Here is a 14,881-nt window from a genome sequence, read left to right on the forward strand (position 1 = left end):
CCCAGACACAACCCCTGGTGTTACTGTATAATGTCCCATTCCCAGCAGTCACCTCTCCAGTCATCACCCAGACACATCCCCTGGTGTTACTGTATAATGTCCCATTCCCGGCAGTCACCTCTCCAGTTATCACCCAGACACATCCCCCGGTGTTACTGTATAATGCCCCATTCCCAGCAGTCACCACCCAGACACATCCCCCGGTGTTACTGTATAATGCCCCATTCCCAGCAGTCACCTCTCCAGTCATCACCCAGACACATCCCCTGGTGTTACTGTATAATGTCCCATTCCCAGCAGTCACCTCTCCAGTCATCACCCAGACGCTTTACCTGGTGTTACTGTACAATGCCCCATTCCCAGAAGTCACCTCTCCAGTCATCACCCAGACACATACCCCGGTGTAACTGTATAATGTCCCATTTCAAGCAGTCACCTCTCCAGTCATCACCCAGATACGTCCCCTGGTGTTACTGTATAATGGCCCATTCCCAGTAGTCACCTCCCCAGTCATCACCCAGATACGTCCCCTGGTGTTAATGTATAATGTCCCATTCCCAGCAGTCACCTCTCCAGTCATCACCCAGATATGTCCCCTGGTGTTACTGTATAATGTCCCATTACCAGCAGTCACCTCTCCAGTCATCACCCAAACACGTCCCCCAGTGTTACTGTATAATGCCCCATTCCCAGCAGTCACCTCTCCAGTCATCACCCAGACACATCCCCTGGTGTTACTGTATAATGTCCCATTCCCAGCAGTCACCTCTTCAGTCATCACCCAGACACATCCCACGGTGTTACTGTATAATGTCCCAGACATACAGGGTAAAGGCGGCAGGCGACAGGCAGGGGAAAGGTGTCAGGAGACAGGCAGGTGAAAGGTGGCAGGTGACAGGCAGGTGGGCAGCAGGGTAAAGGCAACAGGAGACAGGCAGAGGAAAGGCGGCAGGAGACAGGCAGGGGAAAGGCGGCAAGAGACATTATTTGTTCTCAGGAGATTGAATAATTTCTTAATCATTTGTAATAAAAGTTATGTTTTACTCTTTGAGAATATCTAATTATTTCTTCACAAGAGTGCGCCCACAAAGAAGTCTACTTTCTTTCTCTTGTCACTGTGACACTCCCAGGTCCCCCTCACCTCCCCAGTCATGTCCCTGTATTACTATAGATATGTGATGTCACTGTGACGCTCCCAGATCCCCTCACCTCCCCAGTCATGTCCCTGTATTATTACTATAGATATAAGTGACATCACTGTGACACTCCCAGATCCCCTCACCTCCCCAGTCATGTCCCTGTATTATTACTATAGATATAAGTGACATCACTGTGACACTCCCAGATCCCCTCACCTCCCCAGTCATGTCCCTGTATTATTACTATAGATATAAGTGATGTCAAAGTGACACTCCCAGATCCCCTCACCTCCCCAGTCATGTACCTTTATTACTATAGATCTAAATGATGTCACTGTGACACTCCCAGGAGTGTGATATACATTTGCTTCATACTGCTTCAATTATCATCTGTTACACATGCCAGGGATATTATGGTCTCTGCTTTAATATATCCGATAATTTGAGCAATATTTTCAATCCCCACAATTTCATATAATAAAATGAATAATAATAATAACAACGACATTAAAGGCTGCACCCCAGCATAAACATAATAACATATGTCTTTATTAACAGGACACCACAGGTTGCACCTCCAGTATAATAATAATAAAAGGACACCACAGGCTGCTCCCACTGTATAATAATAATAATAATAATAAAAATAGGACACCACAGGCTGCTCATCCTGTATAATAATAACAAGACACCACAGGCTGCTCCTGCTGTATAATAATAATAATAAAAATAACAGGACACCACAGGCTGCTCCTCCTGTATAATAATAATAATAATAATAATATCAGGACACCATAGGCTGCTCCCCCAGTATAGTAATAATAACAGGACACCACAGGCTGCTCCCCCTGTATAGTAAGACGTCATTACCTGATTTCCACGGACACTCAGTGGGAGCCGAGGCTGCAGCAGTCGACGAAAACTCACTTCCTGCATGTGGACCGCACAGTCCGGAAGTAAGGTGGAACGCACAGGCAGGAAGTAGGGCATGATTGGCAAAGGCTGCTTACTGGTTACTGGGTCCTCCCCTACTACACCCCGCCCACAGCCCAGCACTCTGTAATGAAAGTTAACACACATGTCCTCAGTTCAGGAGGCCGGCGGCCATCTTCTTGTAGACCAGTCCGGCAGCAGCAATAGCTTCCCTGGCCGTGTAGTGACGTCAGGAGCGGCGGCCATTTTCCCCTGGTCTGAGCTCCGCCTTCCTTCTATCATTCCCACAAGGCAGCAGGAGCAGAGAGCAGCCATTGCTGTGTCTGGCAGCAGGTAATGATATTATTATTATTATTCTATAGGCTGAGCAGCTCTGGTGTCAGGTTCTGTACTACAGGGGGAGCAGCCTCTGGTGCCTTGTTATAGTGCAGCTGGAGCAGCCTCTGGTGCTGCATTATCCCTGTACAGGTGGCTGACACTCTAGTGTCCTATTACTGCAGGCACGTCCAAACTGCTGCCCTCCAGCTATTGTGTAACTACATATCCCAGCATGCCCTGACACAGTTTTGCTGTCAAAGAATGCTAAAGCTGTGTCAGGGCATGCTGGGATGTGTAGTTTCACAACAGCTGGAGGGCAGCAGTTTGGACATGCCTGTATTACCGTAATACAGGTGACGCTGACCCCGCCGTTACCGTTATACAGGGGTCGCAGACCCCGCCGTTACCGTAATTCTATACACGGGACATTACAGGTGTTGTGGCATTGTGCTGTACAGGGGTAGCATCCTGTGTTGTCATAGTATACAGGAGGAGCAGCCTGTGTTGTCATAATATACAGGGGTAACAACTTGTGTTGTCATAGTATACAGGAGGAGCAGCCTGTGTTGCAATAATGTACAGGGGTAGCATCCTGTCTTGTCATAATAGACAGGAGGAGCAGCCTGTGGTGTCCTGTTGTTGTTGTTGTTATTATAATACGGGAGGATCAGCCTGTGGTGTCCTGTTAGTATTATACAGGAGGAGCAGCCTGTGGTGTGCTATTATTAAACAGGGGGAGCGGCCATTGGTGTCCTATTATTATTATTATGATTATTATTATACAGGGGGAGCAGCCTGTGGTGTCTTGTTATTATACAGTAGGAGCAGCCTGTAGTGTCCTGGTATTATACAGGAGGAGCAGCCTGTGGTGTCCTGTTATTATTATACAGTGGCAGCATTATTATTATTATTATTTTCTCATACGTCCTAGAGGATGCTGGGGTCACCATTAGTACCATGGGGTATAGACGGGATCCACAGGAGACATGGGCACTTTAAGACTTTGAAAGGGTGTGAACTGGCTCCTCCCTCTATGCCCCTCCTCCAGACTCCAGTTTTAGAATTGTGCCCAGTGAGACTGGACGCACTACAGGGAGCTCTACTGAGTTTCCCGGAAAAACTTATGTTAGGTTTTTTATTTTCAGGGAGGACTGCTGGCAATAGTCTCCCTGCATCGTGGGACTGAGGTGAGAGAAGCAGACCTACTTCTGTGAGTTCAATGGCTCTGCTTCTGGCTGACAGGACGCCATTAGCTCCTGAGGGTCTGATCGCTAGGTACGCCTAGATGCTCGTTCCCAGAGCCGGCCGTCACCCCCTTTACAGAGCCAGAAGTCAGAAGACAGGTGAGAAGAAGAAGATCAAGAAGACTTCAGTGACGGCTTCTGAGGTACCGCACAGCGATCGCACGCTGCGCGTCATGCTCCCACACACAGCGACACTACAGGGTGCAGGGGGGGGGGGGGCAGGGAGTGCCCTGGGCAGCAGAAAAGCCTCAAAATAAACTAGCAAAAGGAGACATAAGTGCCTAGGTACTGTCCTAGCCCCGCCAGTATAAATATATATTTAAAAAAAGCGGGACTGAACCGCGTCATTAAGGGGTGGAGCTTCGTCCTCACAGCTCGCTCAGCGCCATTTTCCTCTACACGGGCTGCAGAGACGCTGGTCCTTCCTCACACTTCTGAATAAGTATCAGGGTGCAAAACGGAGGGGGGGCACAGAAATATTGGTGCAATATATGTATATATATCTATTTAATATAAAGCGCTGCAGGTCTGGGGCATTCTTTAGTGTTTCAGAACCGGTGATTTGGCGCTGGGTTGTGAGCTGGCAAATCTCTGTGTCTCTCTGACAGACTCTACTGTGGGTCTGTCCCCTATATGTCCGGTGTGTCTGTGGGTGTTTGGTGCACGTGGTTAAAGATGTATTACATATCACGGAGGACCCGGCTGTCCCTGATAAAAGGGTCTGTATGTATAAACAAAGAAAACCTGAGATATCGTTTCATCCCTCTCATGAACTGAACACGATATTTGAAAAAGTTTGGGAAGGTCCTGACAAAAAGTTTCAGATTCCCAAAAGAATTATGGCAGCTTATCCGTTTCCCTCGACGGATAGGGAAAAGTGGGAGTCACCCCCCCACTGTGGACAATGCCTTGTCTCATTTGTCTGAAAAGGTGGCTCTCCCGTCACCTGACACGGCATCCCTTAAGGATCCTGCGGATCGTAAACAAGAAACTACATTTAAGTCCATTTATGTGACCACAGGTACACTACTCAGACCTGTCATTGAGTCTGCGTGGGTAAGTAGTGCTATCGAAAAGTGGGCAGATAATTTGTCATCTGATATAGATACCCTAGATAGGGATAGTATCCTCTTGACACTGGGTTATATCAAGGACGCTGCAGCATACCTTAAGGAAGCTGCGACAGTTATTGGTCTTTTGGGATCAAAGGCCAATGCCATGGCTGTCTCAGCTAGGCGTGCGTTGTGGATTCACCAATGGAATGCTGATGCTGACTCAGAGAAAAGTACGGAATCTCTACCATATAAAAGTAAGGCCTTATTTGGAGACGACCTTGATGATTTGGAGTCTAGGCTACCGTGGGTAATTCATTTACCTTATGTTCCTCCACAACAAAAGAAAACGTACCATTATCAGATGCAATCCTTTCGGCCCAATAAATTCAGAAATGGCCGAGGTTCTTCCTTCCTTGCTACTAGAGGAAGGGGAAGAGGTAAACGATCTCCAGCCTTGTCAGGCTCCCAGGAGCAGAAGTCCTCCCAGGCTTCTGCCAATTCCACCGCATGACGTCGGGGCTCCTATGCGGGAGTCCGCACTGGTGGGGGCCCGTCTCAAATTTTTAAGTCAGTTTTGGGTTCGTTCGAACCTAGACCCTTGGATTTTACAAATAGTATCCCAAGGGTACTAGCTGGAGTTTCAAGATGTCCCCCCTCGCCGTTTTTTCAAATCGGCCTTACCAGCTTTTCTTCCGGACAGGGAGGTAATTTGTGACGCAATACAAAAATTGTGTCAAAATCAAGTTATCATTAAGGTTCCCCAGTCACAACAGGGAGAAGGTTTTTATTCGAGCCTGTTTGTGGTCCCGAAGCCGGACGTCTCGGTCAGACCAATCCTATAACATGAAATCTCTGAATTTCTACCTAATGAGAATCAAATTCAAGATGTCTCACCGAGCAGTGATCACCGAGCAGTGATCTCCAGCCTGGAGGAAGGGGATTTTATGGTGTCGGTGGACATAAAAGATGCCTACTTACATGTTCCCATTTATCCTCCACACCAGGCTTACCTGAGATTTGCAATTCAGGAGTGTCATTACCAATTTCAAACGTTGCCGTTTGGTCCATCCACGGCTCCGAGGATTTTCACCAAATTAATGGCGGAGATGATTGTTCTCCTTCGCAAGCAAGGAGTCACAATTATCCCATACTTGAACGATCTCCTGATAAAGGCGAGATCCAGGGACCAGTTGGTCCGGAACGTTGCACTCTCCATGACAGTTCTTCAACAACATGGTTGGCTCCTAAACTTGCCAAAATCACAGTTGATTCCGACGATGCGGTTGTCATTTTTGGGTATGATATTGGACACAGAACTACAGAGAGTCTTTCTTCCTGTGGAAAAGGCTCTGGAACTTCAGAGTCTGGTCAAACAAATTCTGAAACCACCAAGAGTGTCAATCCATCAATGCATTCGGTTGCTGGGGAAGAGGGTTGTGGCCTACGAGGCCATTCAGTTTGGCAGGTTACATGCTAGAGTGTTCCAGCGCGACCTCTTGAACAAGTGGTCCGGGTCCCATCTACACATGCACCAGAAGATAATCCTGTCATCCAAGACGAGGGTATCACTCCTGTGGTGGCTGCACAGCTCTCACCTCCTAGAGAGGCACTGGTTCGGGATACAGGACTGGATCCTAGTGACCACGGATGCAAGCCTCCGAGGCTGGGGGGCAGTCACCATGGGAGAAAACTTCCAAGGAAGATGGTCAAGTCAGGAGACTTGTCTCCACATAAATGTTCTGGAGCTAAGGGAAATTTACAATGGCCTCCTACAAGTGGAACATCTTCTTCGAGATCTACGTGTACTGATCCAGTCAGACAATGTAACAGCAGTAGCGTACATAAACCGTCAGGGCGGAACGAAAAGCAGAGCGGCGATGGCAGAAGCCACAAGGATTTTTCGCTGGGCGGAAAAGCATACAAGCGCTCTGTCAGCAATCTTCATTCCAGGAGTGGACATCTGGGAAGCAGACTTCCTCAGCAGACACGATCTCCATCCAGGAGAGTGGGGCCTCCACCAAGAAGTCTTCGCAGAGGTGACAGGTCATTGGGGAACTCCTCAAGTAGACATGATGGCTTCTCGTCTCAACAAGAAGCTTCAGAGATATTGTTCCATGTCAAGGGACCCTCAAGCGATTGCAGTGGATGCTCTCGTGACACCGTGGGTGTTTCAGTCGGTGTATGTATTGCCTTCACTTCCTCTCATTCCAAAAGTTCTAAAGATCATAAGAAGAACAAAGATCCGAGCGATCCTCATAGTTCCAGACTGGCCAAGGAGGGCTTGGTATCCAGATCTTCAGGACTTACTCATCGGAGATCCCTGGCCTCTGTGCGTGTATTAGGACTTACCGCGGCTACGTTTGACGGCGTGGCAGTTGAACGCAAAATCCTAGCACGTAAGGTTATTCTCAGTGAAGTCATTCCCACACTTATTCAGGCCAGAAAAGGGGTAACGTCTATACATTACCACCATATTTGGAGAAAATATGTGTCTTGGTGTGAATCCAAGAAGGCTCCTACGGAAGAGTTTCAGCTAGGAAGGTTTCCCCATTTTCTACAAGCAGGTGTGGATGCGGGCCTAAAATTGGGCTCAATCAAGGTTCAGATTTCAGCCTTATCGATTTTCTTTCAGAAACAATTGGCCTCCCTTCCAGAAGTTCAGACTTTCCTGAAGGGCGTATTGCACATCCAACTTCCATTGGCACCATGGGATCTTAATGTGGTGTTGCAGTTCCTTCAATCACATTGGTTTGAACCTTTATGGAAGGTAGTGTTGAAATTCCACACTTGAAAAGTGGTCATCCTGTTGGCCTTGGCATCTGCAAGGTGGGTGTCTGAGTTGGCGGACTTGTCTCACAAGAGCCCTTATTTGATCTTCCATGAAGATAGAGCTGAATTGAGGACACGTCAGCAATTTTTCCCAAAGGTGGTTTCCTCTTTCCACATAACCAACCTATCGTGGTACCTGTGGCTACTGACGCCTTCGCTGAGTCAAAATCTCTGGATGTGGTCAGAGCTTTAAAGATTTATGTCACCAGAACGGCTCACTTCAGAAAAACAGAAGCTCTATTTGTCTTGTATGCTCCCAACAAGGTTGGGTGTCCTGCTTTCAAGCAGACCATTGCGCGCTGTATCTGTAACACGATTCAGCAGGTCCATTCCACTGCTGGATTGCCATAACCGGAATCAGTGAAGGCCCATTCCACTAGGAAGGTGGGCTCATCCTGGGTGGCTGCCCGGGGGGTCTCGGCATTGCAACTTTGCCGAGCAGCTACTTGGTCGGGGCCAAACACTTTTGCACAGTTCTATAAGTTTGACACCTTGGCCGATGGAGACCTTAAGTTTGGTCAATCGGTGCTGCAGAGTCGTCCGCACTCTCCCATCCGTTCTAGAGCTTTGGTATAATCCCATGGTTCTAATGGTGACCCCAGCATCCTCTAGGACGTATGAGAAAATAGGATTTTAATACTTACCGGTAAATCCTTTCCTCTTAGTCCGTGGAGGATGCTTGGCGCCCGTCCCAGTGCGTACTGTATCTGCAGTTAATAGTTATGGTTACACATATGCTGTGTTACGTTTCTTAAGGGGGGAACCTGGATTGCACATCCTATTACTAAAGATATCAAGAGGTGCTATCATGCTGAGGCTTCTACTACTATGCTGGGGGAAGAGAGATGCAGATGCACACTCTTAGCACTAAGAACACTGATAATAAAAATAATTTAAATAAACCCTTACAATTAACATGGGTGGTCATTCCGAGTTGTTCGCTCACAAGCTGCTTTTAGCAACTTTGCACAAGCTAAGCCGCCGCCTACTAGGAGTGAATCTTAGCATAGTAGAATTGTGAACGAAAGATTCTCAAAATTGCGAATAGACACTTCTCAGCAGTTTCTGAGTAGCTCCAGACTTACTCGGCATCTGCGATCAGTTCAGTGCTTGTCGTTCCTGGTTTGACGTCACAAACACACCCAGCGTTCGCCCAGACACTTCTCCGTTTCTCAAGCCACTCACGCGTTTTTCCCAGAAACGGTAGCGTTTTTCCGCACACACCCATAAAACGGCCTGTTTCCGGCCAGAAACACCCACTTCCTGTCAATCACACTCCAATCACCAGAACGAAGAAAATACCTCGTAATACCGTGAGTAAAATACCAAACTACTTAGCAAATTTACTTTTCGCAGTCGCAGTGCTGACATTGCGCATGCGCACTAAGCGGAAAATCGCTGCGATGCGAAGAAATTTACTGAGCGAACAACTCGGAATGACCACCATGGAGTATAATTGAAGTTCTTAGCACACATTTGCGCAAATATGCGGGCCCATGTACCGCGGCCAGGTGACTTCATCACATGGGTCCCTAACATCCCTAATATTATCACATTCTATAAATTTATACAGGACTTACCTCTAAATAGGGCCTTATCAATGTGTGATCTGAGATGCAGGAACCCAGCCAATTAAAACACCTGAGGGTGAATGGGAGGAGTGCCAATCCAGAGGAAGGAAGCCGGCCTACCAGTGTACAATATATACACAAATATAGTGGAAAAAAGGGGGGAACCTGGATTGCACATCCTATTAATAAAGTGTGCATCTGCATCTCTCTTCCCCCAGCATAGTGTTACGTTTCTTGTCAGCCTGTTGCTGCAATTGTTCATGCCGTTGGCCTGTGTTCTGTTGAATGCCATGTTCTGCGGTATGGTTGAGGTGTGAGCTGGTATGGATCTCACCTTAGTTTAACAATAAATCCTTTCTTCGAAATGTCCGTCTCCCTGGGCACAGTTCCTATAATGGGAGTCTGGAGGAGGGGCATAGAGGGAGGAGCCAGTTCACACCCTTTCAAAGTCTTAAAGTGCCCATATCTCCTGCGGATCTCGTCTATACCCCATGGTTCTAATGATGACCCCAGCATCCTCTACGGACTAAGAGAAAAGGATTTACCTGTAGGTATTAAAATCCTATTATACAGGGGGAGTAGCCTGTGGTGTGCAGTTGTTGTTGTTGTTGTTGTTGTTGTTATTATTTTTATACAGGGGATAAGCCTGTGGCATGCTGTTATTATTATTCTTATTCTTATTCTTATTATTATTATACAGGAGGAGCAGCCTATGTTGTCCTATTATTAATATTATAAAGAAGGAGTAGCTAGTGGTGTCCACTTATTATTATTATTATTATTATTATTATTATTATTATGCAGGAGCAGCAGCCTGTGGTGTCCTGTCATTATTATTATACAGGGGAAGCAGGCTGTGGTGTCCTGTTGTTATTATTATACAGAAGGTAGTAGCCTGTTGTGTTCTATTATTATTATTTTTTTGCAGAGGGAGCAGCCTGTGGTGTCATTTTATTATAACTATAAATGGAGAGCTGAATGGGGTGTCCTGTTGTTATTATTATAATACGAGGGGAGCAGGTTTTTGTGTATGGTTATTATTATACAGCAGCTTGTGGTGTCTTAATAATAATAATAATAGTATTATACATTTGGAGTGGTGGTGATGTCACAGTGATGTCACTTATATCTATAGTAATAATACAGGGACATGACTGGGAGGTGAGGGGATCTGAGAATGTCACAGTGACATCAATTACATCTATAGTAATAATACAGGGACATGACTGGGGGTGAGGGTGATCTGGGAGCATCACATTTACATCACTTTTAACTATAGTGATAATACAGGGATGTGACTGGGGAGGTGAGGGGATATGGGAGCTTCACAGTGACGCCACTTATATCTATAGTAATAATACAGGGACATGACTGCGGAGGTGAGGGGATATTGGAATGTCACTATGACATTACTTATATCTATAATAATAATACAGGGACATGACTGGAGAGTTGAGGAGATCTGGGAGTAATTACAGTGATATTGATGTCTCCCCCATTTAGCAGGATTACACCATAGTGAAGAAGACATTCGGTGAGCATGAGAACCCCAGCAACCATCCTCGTGTTGCAGGTGGACTAAGCAGGACCTAGAGCCCCATCACGGTGCCTCCACCTCACTTACTGACTCACTGATACATAAGAGACACAATGACCAGAAGATCCTGGAACTCACCAACAAGATCATTCAGCTGCTGACTGTAGAGGTGACTGCTGGGAATGGGGCATTATACAGTAACACCAGGGGACGTGTCTGGGTGATGACTGGAGAGGTGACTGCTGGGAATGGGGCATTATACAGTAACACCAGGGGACGTGTCTGGGTGATGACTGGAGAGGTGACTGCTGGGAATGGGACATTATACAGTAACACCAGGGGGACGTGTCTGGGTGATGACTGGAGAGGTGACTGCTGGGAATGGGACATTATACAGTAACACCAGGGGAAGTGTCTGGGTGATGACTGGAGAGGTGACTGCTGGGAATGGGACATTATACAGTAACACCAGGGAATGTGTCTGGGTGATGACCGGAGAGGTGACTGCTGGGAATGGGACATTATACAGTAACACCAGGGAATGTGTCTGGGTGATGACTGGAGAGGTGACTGCTGGGAATGGGACATTATACAGTAACACCAGGGGATGTGTCTAGTTGATGACTGGAGAGGTGACTGCTGGGAATGGGACATTATACAGTAACACCAGGGGAAGTGTCTGGGTGATGACTGGAGAGGTGACTGCTGGGAATGGGACATTATACAGTAACACCAGGGGGACGTGTCTGGGTGATGACTGGAGAGGTGACTGCTGGGAATGGGACATTATACAGTAACACCAGGGGATGTGTCTAGTTGATGACTGGAGAGGTGACTGCCGTGAATGGGACATTATACAGTAACACCAGGGGATGTGTCTGGGTGATGACTGGAGAGGTGACTGCTGGGAATGGGGCATTATACAGTAACACCAGGGGGCGTGTCTGGATGATGACTGGAGAGGTTACTGCTGGGAATGGGGCATTATACAGTAACACCAGGGGGCGTGTCTGGGTGATGACTGGAGAGGTGACTGCTGGGAATGGGGCATTATACAGTAACACAGGGGGATGTGTCTGGGTGATGACTATCACTGTGTGTGTCAGGTTCCTATAAGGTGTCAGGATGCCACTGTCTATGTCACCATGCAGGAGGGGGAGTATATAGAGGAACACAGGGGTCTGTACAAGGACGTGATGATGGAGAATCACCAGCCCCTAACATCACTTGGTAAGATGAGACTGTCATGTATTGTACAGGGGAGAGCAGGTATGGGGGCCCCTATATACTCACATCACCTGATAATCACATATATACACTGTACTCAGTCACTGTGTGTCTCCTACAGATGGGCCCAGTAACAGAGATACCCCAGAGAGATGTCCCCGTCCTCTGTATTCCCAGGATTGTACAGAGGAGAATCACAGGATCCCACAGGAGGATCAGGTAAGTGGGATTTAGGGTCTCACCAATATACCAAAGTGACTGTCACTATATGATCTGTAGAGGAGCTGTGTGTCTTATACACTGATATTATACTGTTTCACCTCAGTTTAATCTGTTTGCAAATGTCATTATAGTACATGACTGATATGAAGACAGAAGAAATAGAGGGAGAAGAAGAGACGTATGTGACTGATATAAAGGCAGAAGATATAAAGGGAGAAGAAGAGACGTATGTGACTGATATGAAGGCAGAAGATACAGAGGGAGAAGAAGAGACGTATGTGACTGATATAAAGGCAGAAGATACAGAGGGAGAAGAAGAGACGTATGTGACTGATATAAAGGCAGAAGATATAGAGGGAGAAGAAGAGACGTATGTGACTGATATGAAGGCAGAAGATACAGAGGGAGAAGAAGAGACGTATGTGACTGATATAAAGGCAGAAGATATAGAGGGAGAAGAAGAGACGTATGTGAGGGGTGATCAGCAGTGTAAGGAGGAGGAGATCCCTACAGATATCAGCACAGGTGAGTAATAAACACTTATTACAGAAAAGAGTCACATATTCTCCTTGCTCAATCACTACAGCAATCTCTTATCCTACAGCCTCCTCTGTCAGTACAAACTAATGAGAAAAATGTATTTTCCCAGTGGTGGAGTCAGGAGCCATCAGCCCATATTATACTCCTGCTCTCCCCCTCACATCATGTCACTGTGTGTTACCAGCCCAGAGATCTGACCAGTCTCCTCCCCACACTCTGGTGTATCTCATACATCAGGAGCCATCAGCCCCTATTATACTCCTGCTCTCCCCCTCACATCATGTCACTGTGTGTTACCAGCCCAGAGTTCTGACCAGTCTCCTCCCCACACTCTCTGGTGTATCTCATACATCAGGAGCCATCAGCCCCTATTATACTCCTGCTCTCCCCCTCACATCATGTCACTGTGTGTTACCAGCCCAGAGATCTGATCAGTCTCCACCCCACACTCTCTGGTGTATCTCATACATCAGGAGACATCAGCCTCTATTATCCTCCTGCTCTCCCCCTCACATCATGTCACTGTGTGTTACCAGCCCAGAGATCTGACCAGTCTCCTCCCCACACTCTCTGGTGTATCTCATACATCAGGAGCCATCAACCTCTATTATACTCCTGCTCTCCCCCTCACATCATTTCACTGTGTGTTACCAGCCCAGACATCTGACCAGTCTCCTCCCCACACTCAGGTGTATCTCATACATCAGGAGCCATCAGCCCCTATTATACTCCTGCTGTCACCCTCACATCAAGTCACTGTGTGTTACCAGCCCAGAGATTTGAGCAGTCTCCTCCCCACACTCTCTGGTGTATCTCATACATCAGGAGCCATCAGCCCCTATTATACTCCTGCTCTCCCCTCACATCATGCCACTGACCAGCCCAGAGATCTGACCAGTCTCCTCCCCCCACTCTCTGGTGTATCTCATACATCAGGCGCCATCAGCCCCTATTATACTGCTGCTCTTCCCCTCACATCATGTCACTGTGTCACAAGCCGAGAGATCTGACCAGTCTCCTCCCCACACTCTCTGGTGTATCTCATACATCAGGAGCCATCAGCCCCTATTATACTCCTGCTCTCCCCCTCACATCATGTCACTGTGTCACAAGCCGAGAGATCTGACCAGTCTCCTCCCCACACTCTCTGGTGTATCTCATACATCAGGAGCCATCAGCCCCTATTATACTCCTGCTCTCCCCCTCACATCATGTCACTGTGTGTTACCAGCCCTGAGATCTGACCAGTTTCCTCCCCACACTCTCTGGTGTATATCATACATCAGGATCCATCAGCCCCTATTATACTCCTGCTCTCCCCCTCACATCATGTCACTGTGTGTTACCAGCCCAGAGATCTGACCAGTCTCCTCCCCACACTCTCTGGTGTATCTCATACATCAGGAGACATCATCCTCTATTATCCTCCTGCTCTCCCCCTCACATCATGTCACTGTGTGTTACCAGCCCAGAGATCTGACCAGTCTCCTCCCCACTCTCTCTGGTGTATCTCATACATCAGGATTCATCAGCCCCTATTATACTCCTGCTCCCCCCCTCACATCATGTCACTGTGTGTTACCAGCCCAGAGATCTGACCAGTCTCCTCCCCACACTCTCTGGTGTATCTCATACATCAGGAGACATCATCCTCTATTATCCTCCTGCTCTCCCCCTCACATCATGTCACTGTGTGTTACCAGCCCAGAGATCTGACCAGTCTCCTCCCCACTCTCTCTGGTGTATCTCATACATCAGGAGCCATCAGCCCCTATTATACTCCTGCTCTCCTCCTCACATCATGTCACTGTGTGTTACCAGCCCAGAGATCTGACCAGTCTCCTCCCCACACTCTCTGGTGTATCTCATACATCAGGATTCATCAGCCTCTATTATCCTCCTGCTCTCCCCCTCACATCATGTCACTGTGTGTTACCAGCCCAGAGATCTGACCAGTCTCCTCCCCACACTCTCTGGTGTATCTCATACATCAGGATTCATCAGCCTCTATTATCCTCCTGCTCTCCCCCTCACATCATGTCACTGTGTGTTACCAGCCCAGAGATCTGACCAGTCTCCTCCCCACACTCTCTGGTGTATCTCATACATCAGGAGCCATCAGCCCCTATTATACTGCTGCTCTCCCCCTCACATCATGTCACTGTGTGTTACCAGCCCAGAGATCTGAGCAGTCTCTTCCCCACACTCTCTGGTGTATCTCATACATCAGGATTCATCAGCCCCTATTATACTCCTGCTCCCCCCC

At 47.5% G+C, this 14,881-nt stretch overlaps 1 protein-coding gene across 1 annotated transcript in view; it reads right to left on the bottom strand.

Moving 5' to 3' along the window:
* Positions 1 to 2,129, bottom strand: part of LOC134984637 (oocyte zinc finger protein XlCOF7.1-like) — a 31,637-nt gene extending 29,508 nt beyond the window's left edge. Inside the window, exon 1 of the mRNA XM_063950182.1 lies at positions 2,010 to 2,129. Coding sequence (XP_063806252.1) covers positions 2,010 to 2,129 — 120 coding nt within the window. The remainder of the gene's footprint in view (positions 1 to 2,009) is intronic.
* Positions 2,130 to 14,881: the final 12,752 nt, after the last annotated feature.

This window comes from Pseudophryne corroboree, assembly GCF_028390025.1.
Source record: "Pseudophryne corroboree isolate aPseCor3 chromosome 3 unlocalized genomic scaffold, aPseCor3.hap2 SUPER_3_unloc_7, whole genome shotgun sequence".
In the NCBI taxonomy this organism is placed as follows: Eukaryota; Metazoa; Chordata; class Amphibia; order Anura; family Myobatrachidae; genus Pseudophryne; species Pseudophryne corroboree.